General features: G+C 36.2%; 1 protein-coding gene across 3 annotated transcripts in view; it reads right to left on the bottom strand.

Annotated features, from left to right (window-relative positions):
• The window catches only part of MCM9 (minichromosome maintenance 9 homologous recombination repair factor), a 182,399-nt gene that overhangs the window by 41,180 nt on the left and 119,674 nt on the right, over positions 1-21,545 (bottom strand). For all 3 annotated transcript variants that reach the window (XM_069076958.1, XM_069076960.1, XM_069076959.1), the window contains exon 8: positions 15,082-15,256. In XM_069076958.1, the coding sequence (XP_068933059.1) occupies positions 15,082-15,256 (175 nt within the window). The remainder of the gene's footprint in view (positions 1-15,081; positions 15,257-21,545) is intronic.

Here is a 21,545-nt window from a genome sequence, read left to right as displayed (position 1 = left end):
CTAACTCTCTTTTTAACCCCTTATAATCTGGTTTTTGACCTTATCATTCCACCAAAACTGCTGTCTCCAAAGTTACTAATGATATCTAGCTGCCAAATTCAGTGACCTTTTCTCAGTCTTCATCTTCCCTGACCTCTCTGTGGTCTTTGACAGTGCTAATCACTCTCTCTTTCTTGATATTCTTTTTTCTCTAAGTTTTAAGTATACCACTCTTTCCTTGTTCTTCTCCTCCTTATCTGACTGCTCTTTCTCTGTCTCCTTTGCTGGATGCTTTTCCAGAACATACCCTCTAACTGTAGGTGTCCTTCAGGGTTCTGTCCTGGGTTCTCTTCTCTTCTCCTTCTATACTACTTTACTTGGTGATCTCATTAGCTTCCATGGATTTAATTACCACCTCTTATGTTGATGATTCTCAAAGGTAACCTGCCTGCCTCCATTTCTCTGCTGAACTCCAATCTTGCATCCCAACTGCCTTTCAGACATCTCAAACTGTATGTCCACTAGACATTTTAAACTCAGTTTGTGCAAAACAGAACTCCATCTTTCCTACTGAATTCTCCACTGCTCCTACATTTCCTATTAGTGTAAAGGCCAACACTATTTTCCCAGTCCCCCAGATTCACAACCTAGGAGTCATCCTGTGTTGGGCGCCAAAGAGACCTGAGCCAGGACTTCAGATAATTACCTTGATATCAGTGGACCCGAATATCAAAGACCTCTTTGAAAAGCAACTTTTCCTCAAAAGTTAGCTCCTGAGTTCTTTTGATATGAGTTACACTTATAAGGATGTTGTTTGAGTTCTGAGACCAACAGGCTCTGCACCATGACTTTAGTTGTTCAAAACCCTAATATTTGAATTCTTAGGTGGTCAGTTCCTATGCAGATGTACTTGATGATGTGGCTTTGCCTTCAGGCCTTGAAGCCAGCTCTTGAGAGCATCCTTTGTAATGTGACTGCATATGAAAGGAATAAACTGACTTTTCCTAGGACTTTCTGGCACCTAGAGAACAAAAGCCTTACTGCCATGCTACTTCCAGGATATGACAGACTAAGATAATGATATGAATACTTGAGATCCCTTCTTTGTCTCATTGCTCTATAAAAACCTTGTCCTAAGAAATCAATAAAGGGAGTTCATCGTTCTTCCTTGAACTACCCACATGGCTTGGTCATTTCTTATCCACGTCTCCCAGTCATGTTAAGTGCTGCACACTAAGCAGCCCACGGCAATCCTGGATTCCTTACTATCATTCCCTTCCCCCCCAAGCTGTTGCCAAGGTTGGTCAATTTCACCCTTGCAATATCTCTCGAATATGTCTCCTCTGACATTGATACCCCTCTAGTGTAGGCAGGCCCTCATCACCTCTAACCTAACCCGCTGCTGCGTCTCACTGCCTCAAGTCTTGTCCCACTCCAATCCTTCTTGTATCAAGTCACTGAAGTGATTTTCCTAAAGCACAAGCCCAGTCAGGTTACCCTTTCTACTCAAACTCCAGTGGCTTCCTATTGCCTCTAAGAGCAAATACAAAATACTCTGTTCGGCATTCAAAGCCCTTTGTAATCTACTTTTCCCTCCTACCTTTCCAGTCTTGTTATACCTTACTCTCCAACACATACTCTTTGATCTAATGACATTGGCCTCCTGGTTGTACCCCTAACAGGACACTCTATTTGCCCCAGGCATTTCTCTGCCTGTTTCTCATGCCTTAAATGTTCTCTTTCCTCAGCTCTGAGTACTGATCTTCATGGCTTCCTTTAAGTCCCAACTAAAATCCCACCTTCTACAGGAAGCCTCACCTAATACTTTTTAATTCCAGTGCCTTCCTCTTTTAATTTTTCCTGTGTATCTTACTTATCTTGCTCATTTTGTATATATTTGTCTTTACACTGTTTCTTCCATTAGATTGTAAACTCCCTGAGAGTAGGGGCTATGTTTTGCTTCTCTCTGTATGCCCAGCTTAGCACAGGGACTGGCACATAGTAAGCACTTAATAAAGGTTTGTTTATTGACTAATTGATGTAAATATGATTCTACAGTAAAATTTATAAAAGAAAAGTTCCCAGAGTTTAAAAGGAACAGATTTAAAGAACCAATAAAAATTGGAGCTGTTAACAATCTATTCTCAGAATATAAATCTAATAAAAAGTTAAATAGGCACATAAGACAAATTATAAGTAATAAATCTGAGGGATAATCCAGTAGGAAAATTCAATTCACTAAACATTATTTAAGTATCTATTATGTGCAAGGTACTGTGCTAGACACTGGAGATAAAAAGTTACTATATTTTTTATATCTAATTTTACAAAAACAAAACCATCCCTAACCTCAAGAAGCTTATATCCTACTGGAGGGAGTGAGGATACAATTTGTATACAGAAAACCAAAAGCAAAGTAGATACCAAGTTATGCAATGTAAGTTCAAAATGGAAGGTGCACTGATAACCAGGCAAGTCATGAAGAGTTTCATGTAGAAGGTTGTACCTAAACTGTGCCCTGAAAGAAGGAATTTTGAGACCGTGATAAGGAGGGAATGAATTTGAAACATGAGGTACCACCTGTGGAAAGGCACAAAGGGGAGATATGGGATGTGCAAAAAGAACCACTAGCAAAGAAGTCGGACTGGAATAGAGATTGTGTAAGGGAGAGAAATATGAAATAATCTTAGAAAAGTAGGTGGGAGCCAGATTATGGAAGGCTTTTAAACTGAGAATTATGTGTTTTATTCTAAAGGCAAATATAGGGCAGTCACCTGGTCAGAGCTTTGCTTTAGGAATATCAATTAGACACTATGTGGAAGATGGATAGAGAAGGGAGAGACTGAAAGAAGGGACCAATTAGGAGACTGATTATTTTGCAACAGTCCAATTGAGAGGTAATAAAGGCCTGAACTAGTATAGACACTCTGAGTCCATCATTTAATAGGCATGTATCAAGCTGTTACTAAGCATGAGGTACTGTGCTAAGTGCTAGAGATACAAAGAAAGGCAAAAACATGTTCCTTGCCCTTAAGGATCTCATGTTCTAATGGGGGAAGACACCATGAAAACAACAGTACATAGAAATGAAAAGATAAATAGAGTAGATAGGAGGTAATCTCAGAGGAAAGGTACTAGCAGTGGTGGGGATGGGAGTGGGTCTCCTGGAGAAGTTGGGATTTGACCTGAGTCTTGAAGAAAACCAGAGAAGTTGGCATATGGAATTGAATAGGGAGAGCATTCCAGGTAATGGGGACAGTCCGTAGGTTGGCACAGATTTAGGAGATGGAGAATTATGTACAAGGGACAAGAAGAAGGCAGGTATTGCTGGATTGTAAAGTTCACAGAGAGGAGTAAAGTATGAGAAAATTGGAAAGGCAGGAAAAGATCAGGTTGCAAGGTATTCAAATATTCAGCAGAATATTTTATATTTAAACTTGTTGGTAGCAGAGCAATTAAAGTTCACTAAGGGACAGACAGTGACATGGTCAGACCTTCACTTTAGGAAAATCACTTTGGCAAATGAGTTGAGAATGGATAGGAGGAGGGAAAGCTTTGAGGCAGGTGTGAGATTGTGATTCTGGATGACTAGAAGATGATGTTATCTTCAATAATAATAGGGGAACTGGGAAGAGAGGAAGTTTTGTGGAAAAGATAAAAGTTCAGTTTTAGATGCATTTGAGATGATAGATATCCGGTTTAAGATGACCGAGAGTTGGTGATATGAGAAAAAAGCTCAGGAGAAAGGTTAGGTCTAGATATACAGATATAATTGAGTCCATGGGGGTTGATGATATCAATAAATGAAACAGTATAGAGGGAGAAGTACAAAATCATGGTGGACACCCATGGTTAATTGACATATCCAGGATAAATAAGATGAAAGCCAAAAAAGAGTAGCATCACAGAAACTTAGAGAGGAAAGAATGTATAGGAGAAGGTAGTAATAAAGTGTCAAATGCTGCTATGAGGTCAAGGAGAATGAAGACTGAAAAAAAAAGATCTTTAGATCTGGCAATTAAAGATCATTTGTGACTTTGGAAGGAGTAGTTTCAGTTAGAAGGTGACAGGCATGAGAGATGTGGTGGAAGATTCAACAAGACTTAGCAACAGGGGTGGCTAGGTGGCACAGTGAATAGAGAACCTGCCCTGGAGTCAGGAGGAGGACCTGAGTTCAAATTAGGCCTAAGAAACTTAAAACACATAAAAACTAGCCACGTGACCTTGGGCAAGTCACTTAACCCCCAATCGCCCTCCAAAAAGCAAAAACAACAACAAAACAAAAGACTTAGCAATAGATAGGAACCACATGGTGAAGGAGAGGGAAAAATTAAAATGAGTCCAAGGTTGTGAACTAGGATGAGGTGGTTCTCAAAAGAAAGATGGGAAGATGAATGAGGTTGAATTTAGGGTAAAATAAATTAATTCCATTTTGGACATGTTAATTTTGCTCCTGGGATATCCATAAGAAGAGAATTCATACGCAATTGTTAGTGCAGGATTCAACTTCAGGAAAAAAAATTAGGGCTAGATATACAGATGATAGTTATCTACATAGAAAGGATAACGGAGCCATAGGAACTGAGGAGATTGCAGGTGAGAGAGCACAGAGAAAGAAGGTAAAAGGGTCCAAGGCAAAGCTATGCTTTTTAAGTAGAAAAAGGATGATGGAGGCATAGCAAAGAAGACAGAAGTAATTATAAACAGGTAATAGGAGATTCAAGATAAAGCAGTCTCGGGGCGGCTAAGTGGAACAGTGAGTAAAGTACTGGCCCCAGAGTCAGGAGGACCTGAGTTCAAATCCAGCCTCAGACACTTAACACAAAAACTAGCCATGTGACCTTGGGCAAGTTACTTAACCCCAATTGCCCTAAAAAAAAAAAAAAAGATAAAGCAGTCTCATGGAAGGAAAGAGAAGATAGAGTTGTCTAGGAAGAGGAGTTGGTCAACAATGACCAAAGCTGCAGAAAATGTCAAAAAGAATGAGGACTGACAAAAAGGCCACTGAATCAAGCAATTAAGTGATCCTTAGTAATTAGAGAAATAAGTTTTAGTTTTGTGGAGGGGTATGAAGCCATATTGCAAGGGACTGAGAACAGGTTTAATTTTTTTTTTTTTGCTTTTTGGAGGGCAATTGGGGTTAAGTAACTTGCCCAAGGTCACACAGCTAGTTTTTGTGTTAAGTGTCTGAGGCTGGATTTGAACTCAGGTCCTCCTGACTCCAGGGCTGGTGCTCTATTCACTGTTCCACCTAGCCGCCCCCTGAGAATAGGTTTAGATGGAGAAAGATATGCTAGAAAATATAGATCAAGCTTAAGGAATATGCTATGGACTTTTAGATTACATAAAAATCTCACTCCTATATATTATTAATACTTTCATTAGGAAAAGATTGGGAAGAGTCAGATACTGTGAGCATCAAATAACATTACAAAAGTGAAACTGATCATATTTTGATATGAAATGATATTACTGATGTGTGTAAATTCCTGAATTTAGCTACATAGTTAGAAAATATTTATTAGAATAATAATTAAAAAGAATACAAAACTAGTAGAAAGAATGAAAATGAGAAAAAGATACAGTATGCAAACTATTAACACCAAAAATTTGAAATAGATGGAGAAATGGATATCAACATTGATTAGAATAATTTCCAAAGGGGATTTAAATGATTCAAAACAGTTGTCACAATAAGGAGAACAAAAAGCCGAGAAATCCCTCTAGCCAACAAATACAATCTCTTTGCCAAGGGAAGTGAAATGGAGGTTGAGACAATACCATCTAGAATATAAACTTGTTTGTAAAATTTTAAGAAGAAAGATGGTGAAAGTTTATGAGCAGTACTACCTCATAAAACAGTGAGAAGTAGTAGAGAGGAAAATGAGTTTATAGAAAGTTTGGCAAGAGATCCAACTAAGCAAAATCATCCCAAGGGTATGTAAGGATGAAACTGGAAAGATAATAAACATTAAAAATGGAAAAGATCTGTAAACTATTTTTACTAAGACAAGACTTCAGAGCCACAATATTTGGATTCTAACATCATATTTCCAGATGTGCTGCCTAAAGAAGTAGAAATGGCACTGAAGAAAACAAAGATGGGAAAAACACTTAAACTAGATCTAATATACACAAAGAACAGTGTTATAGGTAATGCAGTCTGCAGGACATCAAGAGAGAGATTCTCAAGTTATCTGAAAGAGAATGTACCAAAAGGGTGTGGGGAGGAAATTATACTTCTCATTATTACCAATAAAAATGACTATCAATAACTATTAAGCAATATAGATGAACGAATTTGAATGAATGTTGTGAATGATGTGCATTGTGTTAAGCACCAGAGATTAAAATACAGAAAGTCATATATGCTTAGTTTTCTATCTGTAACCCTACCTTTGGCCTTGTCCACAGTCTAAACCTATTCACAAACTCCTCTAAGTGGTTGGACATCTATATAAATGTTGTTGTGGGAATAGTCTATACATTAATTATAGGCTTCCTTGGTGATAGTATAAGATAGTATGCTTTTGTACAATAGCATTCCATAACAGGCCACATCTTTTTAATTACACAATTGACTGAAAGGGACAGAGAATGATAATTCTCCCTCTGCTTGTTATTAGTTGAATATAAAAAAGCACTTACTTTTGTGAAGTAAATCAAAGTATCTCCCATACATGTCAGAATCATACTATATTCCTTGAAGGTGTAACAGATAGAATTTTTACTGATTGCTGATTATTAACAAGGAAAATATAAAACAGGGAGGTGCATACTAGCCAAAAATTTCTGCCACTGTCACAGAATACATTCAGGGCAGAGACAGGAAAGAAGAGGGATTCCCTACAGATGCCATGTCTTTCCAGATGTTCCTGTTTGTTGATATTGAGTTGATCATTATCAAACCCAGAAATACTGCAAACCCATCTAAATAAGATTAAAAAAAAAAGACTCAAAAGAGTTCACTTGATCTACTAGTACATATCTCTTAGAAAGACAATGAGTGGACAATGAGGTAGTCCTGAAGGTGAGTAAGAGGATAAGAACAGGCAACTTGATAGTTATTAAAGACTACAAGCTTCTAATTAAAACAAAAGTTTTTCACAACAATATTCTTCTAGGAATTTTGTATGAGGGTGAGTCACAAAATACTACTATTTCCCAATCACCGAAGGGCAATGGAGAGGCAGATATTGAGTCAGATCAGGTTGGAATACATTGCAAATGAGGAATTATGAAGTGGGTAAAAGATACCACCAAAGGCAACAAGAAAAAAAAAGACTGGTCAGTCAACCATGACCAATGACAGTTATTTATTAAGCACTTACTATGTGCCAGGCACTTTGCTAGGCATAAGCACAAAAGGTATGGACAGCCACCACCGACATCTTTAAAATATCAAGATGATGCAAGTAAGACCCACCAAATTGGCTGGACTAAGATGGGCAGGCATGGATGAGTCATGATTAACATTCTTGAAGGGAGTGGTCACATCAATGGGATTAAAGATGCTTTAGAAAGGGATAAAATGGTTCTTTTTTCTTTTTTTCTCTCTCTGCCCATTAAGACATAAATGGTTTAGATTTTGGAGTTTTGGTTGGAAAGTAAACCCATAAACATCTTCACTATTGAATAAATGGTGTTTATTATAAATTCTGCAACTATATTAATAATACATTTTAAAAGAAATAAGAAAATGAATCTTAAGAGACTTAGTACAATTTACTAAAGAGATTTTCAAACTTTAATTATTACCTAAGGTGAATTTTACAGTATATAGAGAAGGAAAAAAATAGTAAGAAGGAGAGAAGATTTTTAGATAGACTTTTTATGATACTATGTTGAATAAGACACACTGTAGAAGATAACATTGTCCCTAGTCTCAGAGCTGTCTAAGGCATATCTTCACAGCTGTAATTACTTCAATGACATGTTGCCATTTTAAAATTATTACTTCATATCTACAGAATGCCATTTCTGCCCAGTTTTTGCTTATAACTCTGATTATCTTCTAATATTCTGATGTTCATCCACACCAACTACATGTAAGAGTGGAGGCTAAGAAATTCAATCAACTCTTCACTAATTAATACAATTGTCAAATGATTACACCTGTATAACCTATATCAGATTGCTGTCTTGGGGAGGGGGAAGGAAAGAGGGAAGGGAGAAAAATTTGGAAATCAAAATCTTATAAAAAATGAACAGTGAAAATTGTCTTTACATGTAATTAGAAAAATAAAATGCTGTTTACATTTTAAAAAAATAAATGTCAACACATCTCATTCAATTAATCAATTAATCAAAGACTTTAGACTGTGTGGGAAAAGTCCTTGATCCACTGGTATGACATGTGTTTGAATTGTCTAAGGAAAGTTGGTCACATTCTACGGATCATCGATAAAACATCACTGCAGTTTGGACCCAAGGAGATTTAAGCAAATGAAGAAAAAAAGAGCATTTAAACTAAATCTCTGAGAAGGAAGTGACTGAAGGGGGAGGTACAGAGCCCAAAGCCTAGGTCTCAGTCTCCTCTCCCTCCCCCAGATTAAGGAAGTACCTTGTGAATTTGAGAGGACATCTCAATTTTCCTAAGATGGTAGTATTTGTATCAGAACTAAAGGTCAGAATGGATGCAGATTCAAGTGCATAGAAAGGACCCAAGAGAAAAGTTACCAACGGGGATAACCTTGAAGATGTTAACAAAAGGACTTTATGGATATGTAAATTGCTCCTTTGCTCCACATATTTTCTAAACTTGAGCCTACTTCCCTTTGGATTCTATATACAGTTATCCCTTATAAATCGCCATTTTTCCCTATTGTGGTTTCAATATATCACATGGGTGTGCATAAAAAATTAAATGGGAATTTTTAAAAGTTTCACAGAAGCTACAGATGACACAAAAAGGTCAGCAGATGATACAGAAAAAGTTTAGAGACTCAGAAATGCATAAAATATACATATAGTATTATATAACACCAAACATATTCTATCTTTTAATACTATAATAATTCAGAAGGGAGGGACAAAAATTCTCAGGTGGAATTTTTAGGTTGCAGGAGCACTGCAATGTGAAAGGGATAATGGTATACTCCAAATGTTTATGAGAACTATTTGTGCCCAACCTGTGGTAGAGCCTTCCAAGCTTGTATTGGTCTGATCAGCTTGGGCAGTGCAAATTACCCAGATGTTCTCATAATCAGGGGATAAAGAAGAGAGATGAAAGATGAAAGATATTATTTATGTCTTTGAGCAGATAAGAAAAATAAAGAATGTTGTAAAATGATTGGTCTAAAGCCCCTGAATTTCACCATCACTTCTAAGACCCAAGGATTTTCTGGGGGCTAAGCATTGTTCAGAATCTGACAATCTTGATGGGTATCTCACCATAGATGGTCCATCAGTATCTTGGACAGATACTACTATGGATAATTAATTGTACTCAAAATTGAAAGGGAAGAAAAAAAGTAGACTGGATCACATCTGAGAATCTGCACAGTATTTTAAAATCACTTTCAACTTCTCCCTAAAACAAAGATCAATCTTTTAAACTTCAATACTCTTTTGGTGATGCTATATTGCTACAAATCATGGAATACTCATAGAAACCGAATTACTCTTTGACTTGAGAACAAAACTATACTCTCCCATCTCTATGCTTTTGCTCACACTGTTCCCTAAGCCTAAATTAAACTCCTTTCCCCTTTTGATTTGTTAAGTTACTATTTTTAAAAAATCCAACTAAAATGTCATTCCTTTCATAAATTTTTCCTTGATCCCTAGGTTAGTAATGACCTTCCCCCTTGGACCTCTCAAAGCACTTTGTTTTACAGCTCTCAAAGGCATTTAAAATGTAATATTGTATATTATCATTATCTTTGTGTCTTATACTCTACCATATTTCAAGTTACATGAAGGCAGGGAACCTTTCTACATTTTTTATCTCCAAGTTTTGGAACAAAGCATTGTACACAGTAGCCTCTTGATAAATGTTTGTTAATTAAATGAATGAATGAATGAATGAAAAATGAGTGAATTGTGAACTTTCCATCTTGGAGAGAGGATGAGGATACATGTTCCCCTGCTCACTCACTGCATTAGACAGATTAAGAGTGAAGTGGGGAAAAAAAGTGTGGGGGTGGACAGGTATGATGAACGTCAAGGTCCACTATCCTGATGCTACTCTCTTATGTTGTGTGAAACTACAGCAAATGAAGTTCAGAAAATTATCCTAGCAGTTTTTAATTTCTGATTCTTCAGGCAAAAATTTTGGATAAGGCTCACTTTAATATTGTTAATGTTAAAAAATAAAAAGACCTCTAGCAGAGCTGGAAGCCAAAGCTGCTTGCCTCCTCTTTATGCCTATGCCTCCGGGATTATTTGGGAGTTACTGAGATGCTATTTCTCTCTGAACTTTCAAGAGAGGGCATTGTTATATTCTTGTATACAACAAAGTACATAATTGTACATCTTCAGTTTCATACTTTTGGTGGTGCATGATTATTGTATAGGGATATGCTATTCAATACTCTGATAGGGCTTATATGGGCTTGTAATTACGTTTTCCAAACTAGAATCTCTGATTTTTTCATTTATTCCTTAGCTCAGGAAGCCTTCCTCTCAGCAATCTCTTAGAAATATGCTGAAGTGCACCTGTAATGGGGACAATGTACACCCTTTCCTCAAAAACATCTGAAATTGGAAACACAAGGGGCAAGCTAAGAAAAACCCAAAGGACTCTTCCCACCCTTGCCTATGGCAGAATGGCTCAGAAAGAGATTCATTTGTTGATTTTTACTAAATGCAAGAATTTTAGCTTTTTTTCTTTTAAAGAGACATTCATTAGCTATATTTTATTTATTCTGCTGCTTAGTGATGGTGACAGCTCTGATTTATTTAATTTGAAAGTCATAAAGAAAAAGAGCCATCAGAGTACTGAGAGTCAAGAGGCCTGGGATCCAGTTCCAGCTTCCTGGCTCACTAGCTGTGTGATCCAGGGAAAGTTGCAGTCTTTCTGGATCTGAGTTTATTTAGCTATGAAATGGTGGTGTTGGATTCTAAGATCCCTTCTAGCAATACAATTCTATGAAATTTTGTTATCTTTTTGTTACAGATATCTGCTCTCACTGATGGACCATGTTTTAGACTACATTGGAAACACTGTTAACTATAGAACTTAAGAAACCAAGGTGGAAGGAAACTGAATACGGATCCTACCATTTCTATGGTTTTAATGAAAATTAAATTATAATAGGATAAGAAATAGTAACTTGTAGATTTGTGATTTACGTTCTTGTATTCCAATAGAAATTAAAGGCCTCATAGGCAGTACTGGATGCTTGTCAGTAAGTGGTTGGCATTGCTCAGGCAAAGGGGAGTATTAGCTCTTTTATCATTAAGAACAGACTAGAACGTCATTTTTATAAATGTGACTGTTAGTGAATTTGAAGGACACCAGAGGATCTTAAGTGTTGTTAAAATGGAATATTAAGGCAGACAGACCCATCTTATACTTATTTATTGAATAATTTGAAAAATCAGAATAAGGTAATATTTAAAGGAGGTTAAAAAAAGAAAAAGAATAACTCATTCATTGTTGGGCAGCTAGGTGGCTCAGTGGATATAGAACATTGGGCCTAGAGTCAGGAAGACCTGAGTTCAAATCTGTCCTTAGACACTCACTAGCTGTGTAACCCTGGGGTCCACTGGAGAAGGAAATGGTAAACCCTTCCAGTATCTTTGCCAAGAAAACCCCATACAGGGTCACAAAGAGTCAGACATGACTGAACAACAACAATATCCATTATCACTCATCCTTTAACTTACATATTCCATGTACTTCCTGCCCACCTTCAAACTTCACCTGGCCTCCAGCCCACTCCCTCATCCTTCTCATTCTCTTCCCAGTGAACAATGGACTCTGCTCTGGGATGCTGGGCTCTGTTGGGTGAACTTTTGCTGTAATTTGGCTGGAATCAGGCCTTTCATCATTTCTTGACCATAACCAAATGATGCTGCTATGCTTGTCATCTTCCTCCCACCCCCCAGTCACACTGTGCCTGTCCCCTTTTTAATTCCCCTTTATCTGTTGTCTTCTTTGTGGACAGGGACTGTTTTTCTTGTCTATTTGTATCCCCAGTGCTTAGCACAGTGCCTGCCTTTCAGTAAGTACTTAATAAATGCCTTACCATTCATTTATTTGTGTATGGACTTCAATGCAACATTACCCCATTCAATCTTTGTAGTAACTTGTAAAGTAGCTAGAGAAGGGAAACTGGCTAAGAAGGTTATGTTACTCAACTAAAGCAAAACAATCAATAAGTAGCAAAACCAAAACTTGTCCCATAGGTCTTGGATCTCATTGTTTTTCTTCCTATGCCACAATGCACTTGTACACCATGGAGACTTGTTAAAAGTTCATCATATAATCAATAATAATTTTTAAAATAAAAATTCATCATAACAATGGTGAAATGAATATTATTCTTTTATGCATCTTAAAAGACTTTTTAAAGATACCAATAACCACAACAAGACTCTAGGAAGTCAGTAAGCACTCACTGAATTGAATTGGTTGAAGACCTTTTTCCATTCTGGAATCTACTAGATAAGAGCCTTACAAACTGTGTGTCTGGCGTGTAACACTTGGGGACAACAATAGTACTGCAGCATAAGCAATCTGAATGGGCTTGTATTGAATATGCCTTCCTTAGATCTGTAAGATGAGAACAAGCCCCACCTAAGGGGAAAATTCTAAAATAAACAAAGGTCAGAAGTGATTGGAAAAGATAAAATGAACCATTCTGATTACACAAAATTGAAAAGGTTTTGCACAAAACACCCAATATACAAACCAATTAGAATATGAAGGGAAGTAGCAAATTCCTCTGATACAAACTTGATATCCAAGATATACAAGGAATTGATAAAAATACATAATAAGACTAAATGCCATTCCCTTGCGGAAAAGTGGTCAAGGGATAGGAACAAACTGTTTTCAAATAAAAAAGTATAAGTTATCAAAAACCAAATGAATACATCAGATTACTACTCTTAAGAGAAGAATAAGAAAGGGACAAGGACTTTGTCTGTGATATAATTGGTATAGGTAACTCCAGGCTAAGGAAACTCCATCTACCAATGCAGGATATACCTGCTACTTAGATTCCTAGAGAGTTACCTAGAACATTGAGGGGTTTAGTGACTGACTATTAAAGGTTCCAAGATGTGTCAGAAATAGGATATGAACTCAGGGCTTCTTGCTCTAAAGATGGTTCTTAATCCACTCCACTCCACTGCCTCTCAATGATAACAGCAGTGAAACTTTCATTAAGTCTCATACCCAGCACATAGGCAAAGATGATGAAAGAGGGAAATGGCAGTTATTAGAGGAGGCATGGGAGGACAGGCTAACTAGTGCACTGTTGGAATAGCTATGAACTGATCCGTCTATTCTGGAAAGCCATTTGGAACTATTCTGTAGGAGGCCTTTCCTCATGCCCCAGGTGCTTCTGCCTTCTCTTCTAGTTACCTTACATTTCTTGTGGTATTCTCAGATATGTATCTATCTGTGCATATGTTGTCTCCCCAATTTCAACATGAGTTCTTTGATGGTACAGATTAGTTTGCTTTTTATCTTCAATGCCTAGCATAGAGCCTAGAACATATTAAGTACTTAATAGATACTTGCTGATTGATTGATTATACACCCAAAGTCACTAAATCGGGAATATCCTCTGACCAAGTGATACTGGATACTATTAGACATATACCCCAAAGAGATGAATGGAAGAGGGAACAGACACAAATGCAAAAAAATATTTATAGCTACATTTTTTGTTGTAGCAAGCAACTGGAAACAAAATGGGTACTCATCAGTTGGGGAATGGCTGAATAAATTATGGTATATGAATAATATAGAATACTATTGAGTTGTAAGAAATGATGGAGGGAATGGTTTCAGGAAAAAGAGAGAAGACTTCTATGCCCACTAAAGTGCTAAGAGCCAGGGAAGCAATTTATACAATAACAACAGTATTGTATAGATAATTGACTTTGATACAATGACCAACCCCTATTCCAAAGGACTCATCATGAAACATGTTAGCTGATCCCAGATAGAGAGTACAGACTGAAACATATTTTTCTTTTTGTTTGGACAAGGATAATAGAGGAAATTATGTATGACTATATATATATATATATATATATATATATATATATATATATATTTGTAAAGACTTCTGTTTTTCTTGCCTTCTCAATGGCTGAAGGGAGAACTCAGAATTAAAAATTTAAAAAAAACCTGAATTTTAAAAATTATGACATAATAAATGTAATGTGTTATAATTATGTTTTAAGAAGTTATGAAAGGGGTAGACTCAGAGAAATCTAGATTTCCACAAAGGGATGCAGATTGAAATAAGCAGAACAAGAACAATTTATACAATGACTACAGTAAAATAAAATGACCTTTATGAACTTTGATCAACACAATAATCAGTTAGAACTACAGAGGACTGAGGAGATGGACTAGATATACAGAATAAAATATATATTCTTAGTTGAAAATGAGTAATAAGTAATATTGACTAATTGTCAATTTGTTGTGTTTGTCTATATTGGTTACTTTGGGAGGCTTTTCAAGGAGAGAAGTTATGGGAGTAGTTAGTGATAATGATGAAAAAAGAAGAGCCATCCATAAAACTTTACAAAAATACACAGAAGAGAGCAGAAGAAAGTTCAGAAGGGACAGAGAAAAGCAGGGCATTGTTTATACATATGAAACTATGAATCTTGTTGCGTAGTTTAATATATACACATATATTAGCATACATTTTCTATTTATCTATCCACCAAATTTAACATGTTAATTTCAAAGCAGTCTCACTTGTATGTGAACTTCCTTTGGACCTCTGATGTGCATTTTAAAAGGCGCTTCATTGACATCCTTTTCTTTCTTTTCTTTGGCAGCTCTAAACTCCCATCTGCCCATCCCCCAAATTAAAAACAACTCTCCCTTGTAATAAGTTAGCATAATCAAGCAAAATAAACCCACAAATCAGCCATCATAGACTTCTAAGAAGAAAATCTTACCCAGCCTTAGCAACACTGATGGTCTGTTGTTCCATTGCTTCATGGATACTGGTTCTATCATGCTCCTTGAGGCTGTTAAACTCATCAATACAGCAAAGACCTCCATCTGCAAGGACTAATGCTCCAGCCTCCAAATTCCATTCCCCAGAATCCTTCACAGCAGTCACTGTCAAGCCTAAAGGGAAAGGCATGTCATTCAAACTTAATTTTTGCCATAGCTATACTTAATGCATATAAAAGGAAAGAAATAAAAGCTGGCATCTATATGATGCAAAACATATATTATCTCAGCTGAGCCTCAAAACAAATTTGTTGGAGTATGTACTAAAATAATTTAGCACAGTGAATAGAGCACCAGCCCTGGAGTCAGGAGGACCTGAGTTCAAATTAGACCTCAGACACTTAACACTTAAGTAGCTGTATGACCTTGGGTAAGTTATTTAACCCCAATTGCCCTGCCCTCCCCCCTCCAAAAAGCAAAAAAAAAAAATTATTTTATTGGGGCAGCTAGGTAGCATAATGAATAGTGAACTGGCTCTGAAGTCAGGAGGACCTGAGTTCAAATCTGGCCTCAGACACTTGACACTTACTAGCTGTTATTGTAACCTTGGGCGAGTCACAACTCCAATTGCCTTACCTTCCCCCTCCAAAAAAATTATTTTGTCATAAATTTATTATCAACAAATATGAACATTTCAATATGGAAGAGAGAACTAAAAAGGATATTTTGTTACATATCAAGCACAGGAAGACATATCCTTACATATCCAAGCCAGGAAGACTTGGAAAAAATCCAGCCTCAGACATTTACTAGCTGTCTGACCCTGGATACGTCACTTAACCTCTGTCTACCTCAGTTTCCTCAACTATAAAATAAGGGTAATAATAGCACCTATTTTACAAGGCTGTTGTGAGGATCAAATGAGATATAATTTATAAAGCATTTAGCATAGTGCCCAGAACATGGTAGGTACTATATAAATGCCATCTATTATTGTTATTTTTATATTATTATAGTTTTCTTTTATTAAACCCTAAAATATTATTTTTAAGTTTATACATGTGTAGTTATGCAAAATATATCCACAATAGTCATGCTGTGAAAAAAAAAAAACATAGACCAAAAAAATCTTTAAGAAAAATAAAGTAAAAAAAGTGTGCTACAATCTGTATTCAGACACCATCAATTCTTTGTCTGGGGATGGATGGCATTTTTCATCATAAGTCCTTCAGAGTTGTCTTGAATCATCGTAGTGCTGAGAAAAGTTAAATCACTCACAACTGATCACCTTACAATATGCTGTTACTTTGTATACAGTACATTCCACTTGCATCAGCCCATCTTTCCAGGTTTTTCTAAGAGCATCCTGATCATCATTTCTTATAGTACAATAGTATTCCACCATAATCAAAGAACACAACTTGTTCAGCCATTCCCCAATTGCCAGGCATCCCCTCAATTTCTAATTCTTTATCCCCAGAAAAGAGCTGCTATAAATATTTTCGTACATATAGGTCCTTTTCTTTTTGTTTTGTTTTGTGTTTTTTTTTTTATCTTTTTTGGGATACAGATCTGGTAGTAGTATTGCTAGGTCAAAGCATATGCATGGTTTTATAGCTCTTTGCAAATTGTTCTACAGAATAGTTGAATCAGTTCAGAACTCCACCAATAGTGCATTAAAGTCCCATTTTTCCCACATCCCCTTCAACATTTGTCATTTGCCTTTTCTGTCCTATTAGCCAATCTAATAGGTATGAGATAGTACCTCAGAATTGTTTTAATTGCATTTCTCCAATCAATAGTGAGAGTATTTTTAGTGAGAGTATTTTTTTCACATGGTTATAGATAGCTTTGATTACTCCACCTGAAAACTGATCATATCTTTTGATCATTTACCAACTGGGGAATGGCTCTTACTTTATAAAGCTGATTCCATTTTCTATGATGAGGAAAAATGAGGCCTTTATTAGAGAAACTTGCTTCAACATTTTTTTCACAATTAATATTGCTAACTGTACTTTCTTCCATCCTATTCCCCGCCCCCATCCTATACTCTCCCCTTTCACTCTGTCCTTCCTCAAAAGTGTTTTGCTTCTGACTACACCCTCCCTCAATCTGCCCTTCCTTCTATCACTTTCCCCCCTTCTCTTACTCCCTTCCCCTCCTACTTTCCTCTAAAGTAAGATGGATTTCTATATTATAGTTTTCTTAAAGTATACATTGCTTTACATAGTAGTAGCAAAATTGATGTATTTGTGTCTGCTTCTGAATTTTTTTGCTTTTCTAAAAGAATTATTTCCCTTATTCTACAGATGAAGAAGTTAAGTAATTGGCATACGACCACAAAGTAAAGCATTAGAGACTGAATTTCAATTCAAGTCTTTCCCCTACTACACTACATTGTCTCTCAGATGTGAACAGAGGTAAAACACAGGCATAGAGTCAAATCTGTTTCTGGTTCCAGGATCTAGCCAAATCAAAGCCAAACTGGCTTAGAGCATCCAAACAATTTCCTAGAGTCTCCAACTAGGGGAAAACTACCTGCTAACATGCAGAAGCTATTAAACATTTTAATTTGTGGCAGATACTTACTACTCTGTAAATCTTTTATGACTAAAAGGCCTTACTTCTAAAACAACATAAACTTTAAAAGTAGACTTTTCATTCTCCTCCTCTCCACTAGAATTCTTCATGTTTCATCCCAGTCTCCTTCCTTTTCCTCAACTCCTTGTTCCTGCCCCCCTAAAGCTGACCCCCTGAAGATAGAGAAATTCCATTTATCATAACTGCAGACAATATACTTGGAAGTCTATCTGACAAAATAAAACCGGAAAATTCCAAAAGATTACTTTGATTTTCTTGACATTTTGTTCTTTCAGATGAATTTTGTTATTTTTCCTAGCTATATAAAATAATTCTTTGGTAGTTTGATTGATGTGGCACTGAATAAGTAAATTAACTTATGGAGAATTGTCATTTTTATTATATTGGCTTGATGTACCCATGAGCAATAATTTTTCTCCAAATTGTTCTGTCATGGTCCAACTCTTTGTGACCCCATTTGTTTTTTTTTTTTTTGTTTGTTTGTTTCTTTAGCAAAGATATTGGAGTAATTTGGCATTTTCTTCTCCAGCTCATTTTACAGATGAGGAAACTGAGGTAAACAGTTAAGTGACTTGCCCAGGGTCACACAGCTAGTAACTGCCTGAAGCTAGATTTAAACTCGGGTCTTCCTGACTCTTAAATCCAGGGCTTTATCCACTGTGCCATCTAGCTGCTCTAAACTTTACATAGAAAAGAATGGGCATTTCACTGCATATTTTTCATGCATTTCACTGCATTTTCTTTATGTTTGAAGGGTGAGACCAATACAAGTATTAACATTCTTTTATAATGTTGTTGTTCAGTCATTCAATTGTGTCCAACTCTTCATGATTCCATGGCATATATTGTCCACAAGGTTTTCTTGGTAAAGATACTAGAGTGGTTTGCCATTTCCTTCTCCAGTGGATTAAGGAAAATAGAGATTCAATGATTTGCTCAGGGTCATACAGCTAGTAAATATCTAAGGTTGGATTTGAACTCAGGTCTTCCTGACTACAGATCTAGTGTTCTATCCACTAAGCCACCTAGCTAAGAAATTGTTTAGATCTGTAACATGAAAAGTGTTTTGTAATTGTGCTCATATATAGTTGCTTGTAGGTAGAATGGCAGGTATTTTATATTGTCTGCAGTTATTTTAAATGGAATTTCTCTATCTTTTCCTGTTGGGTTTTGTTAGTAATATATAGAAATGTTAATGATCTATTTATCTATAGGTTTATTTTATATCCTGTAACTCTGACAAAGTTGTTAATTGTTTCAAGGAGTTTTTTTAGTTGATTCTCCAATGTTCTCTAAGAATACCATCATATTGTCTACAGAGTAATTGGTTTGTTTCCTCATTGCCTATTATTCCTTCAAATTTCTTTTTCTTCTCTTATAGTTATAGATGGCATTTCTAGTACACTACTGAATAATAGTGGACAATTTTGCTTCACCCCAATCTTAATGGGAAGGTTTCTAATTTATCTAATCTAATTCTAATTTATCAAGGATTACAGATAAATCCTTGCTCTTAGTTTTGAATAAATATTACTTGCCATTTTAAGAAAGGTTCCATTGATTCCTATGCTTTTTAGTGTTTTTAATAGGAATGGGTGTTTTATTTTGTCAAAAGCACTTTCTGCATTTATTGATATAATCCTGTGATTTTCATTCTTTTGTTGCTTTTTTATTGATACAGTCAATTACACTGACAGTTTTCCTAATAATGAACTAGCTCTGAATTCCTAGTATAAATCCTATACAAGTATGATCTTTGTGACTGATATATTTATGTAATCTCCTTGCTAATATTTTATTTAAAATTTTTGCATCAATATTTATTAGGGGAATTAGTCTATAGTTTTCTTACTCTGTTTTTACTCTCCCTGGTTCAGGTATCAAAACCATATTTGTCGAAAAGGAATTTGGTATGACTCCTTTATCAATTTTTTCAAATAGTTTATATTTTCTATATAGTTTTAATAATTTTCTTGCATTGATCTCATTTCCCCCCAGTTTTGTCTCTACCATGCTTATCTGATTTTGAAAAAAAAAAAAGGGGTTTTTTTTGCTCTTTCTTTAGCTCTTCTAGGAATTCTCATTGGGTTTATATCTAACCTTTATTTATTTTTTTTCCTTTGAGCTTTGCTTGTAGCTGCTTTCACATCATTACCTTCTTCTGAGTTTGTTATCTTGAGCTTCCCTGTCATCATAGCAGCTTTTTATGGTAATGTTTTTGTTGTTGTTGCTGCTGTTGTTTCCTCATTTTTCTAGTCTATTTCTTAATTTTGAATTTTTTGTTAAAGTTGGGCTCCGTTCACCTGGGGGGAAAGGTGGATTATTCTCCCAAATTTCAGGCTTTTTTTCTGCACTGCTGTTTTCACAGCTATTTCTGGAGGCTTGTAAGTTTTTAATGTTTACAAGGTGGTGATCTGGGGAGTAGTGTAGTCATTACTTTCCTGGTCTGTGCTCTGGGCCTTCCCCAGGTAGAGTTCCTGCACTCTTAGAGCCAAAAGCACTAGGACTCCTCTGTTCACTGGAACTGTGACCAGACCCCCTGTATTCCACTGCGATTGTAAGCACTTCTCTCTGCCTTGGAACTGCAACCCAGGACTGAATATATACAATAAAATTGCCACACAGCACCCAGTCCTGTGCCCACTACTAGCACAGAGTTTCCCTATAATCTTTGTGACCAGTTTTCCCATCCCCCGACTATCTCTAGACATAGTTCCTAAAGCTACTGTAGCTGTTGTCACAGTGGCCTTCAAGGCTCACAGCTGGTGCTGCCATACCAACTCCCACCCCAGTGTCACAGACTTTTCCTTCTTATTCTCTAAGTTGTCTTGGGCTAGAAAAACCTTTTATTGGTTAAGCCATTCCAGAATTCAATTTGAGGCATTATTTTAAAGTTGTCTGAAAGGGAATATAGGGAGAACTCAGTTATAGTGCTTCCTCTAATCTTCCATCTTGGTTCCCCTCCTTCCACGTAAAGGTCTCATTTCTAAGATATGTAGGGAACTGAGTCAAATTTATAAGAATAATAATTCCCCTATTAATAAATTATTAAAGGATATAAATAGACAGTTTTCAGATAAAGAAATCCAAACTATCAATAGCCAAATATGAAAATGTTCTAAATTAATAATAATTAGAGGAATGCAAATCAAAACAACTCTGGAGTATCACCTCATACCCTTTAAATTGGATAAGTTCACAAAAAAGGAAATGGCAAATACTGGAGTGGTTATGGGAAAACAGGTATTTTAATGTAGTGATGATAGAATTGCAAACTAATCTAACCATTTTGGAAAGTAAATTGGAATTATACTTTCAAAGCTATTAAACTGTGAATACCCTTGACCCAGAGATACTGTTAATAGGTTTATACCAGCAAGAGATCAATGGAAAAGGAAAAGGACCCATATATACAACAATATTTATAACAGCTCTTTTTTGTAGGGGCAAAAAATTGGAAATTGAAGGGACGCCCATCAATTGAGGAATGTCTGAACAAGTGATTTTTTATGAATATGATGCAATATTATTGCACTATAAGGGATAATGAAGGGGATAGTTATTATAAAGATAATCAGCTTTGAAAGACTTGGGAACTCTGATCAACACCATGACCAATCATAATTCCAAAGGATTCATGATGAAACATGCTATCCACCTACAAACAGAGAGCTGATGGACTCAGAGTGTAAATTAGAGAATCTTCCTTCCTTCCTTCCTTCCTTCCTTTCTTCCTTCCTTCCTTCCTTCCTTCCTTCCTTTTTTTCTTTTGACATGACTAATATTGGAATTTGTTTTGTATGACTATCTCATTAGTAATCAGTTTTGTTTATCTTTTGTACTCATGGGTAGAGGAGGG

This window comes from Petaurus breviceps, unplaced genomic scaffold (assembly GCF_028583685.1).
Source record: "Petaurus breviceps papuanus isolate PSGF00001 unplaced genomic scaffold, PetGlider_PUasm1.0 90977, whole genome shotgun sequence".
NCBI classification, from domain to species: domain Eukaryota; kingdom Metazoa; phylum Chordata; class Mammalia; order Diprotodontia; family Petauridae; genus Petaurus; species Petaurus breviceps.
Note: the sequence above shows the minus strand (reverse complement) of the source record. Positions and strands in the feature narration are given on the sequence as shown.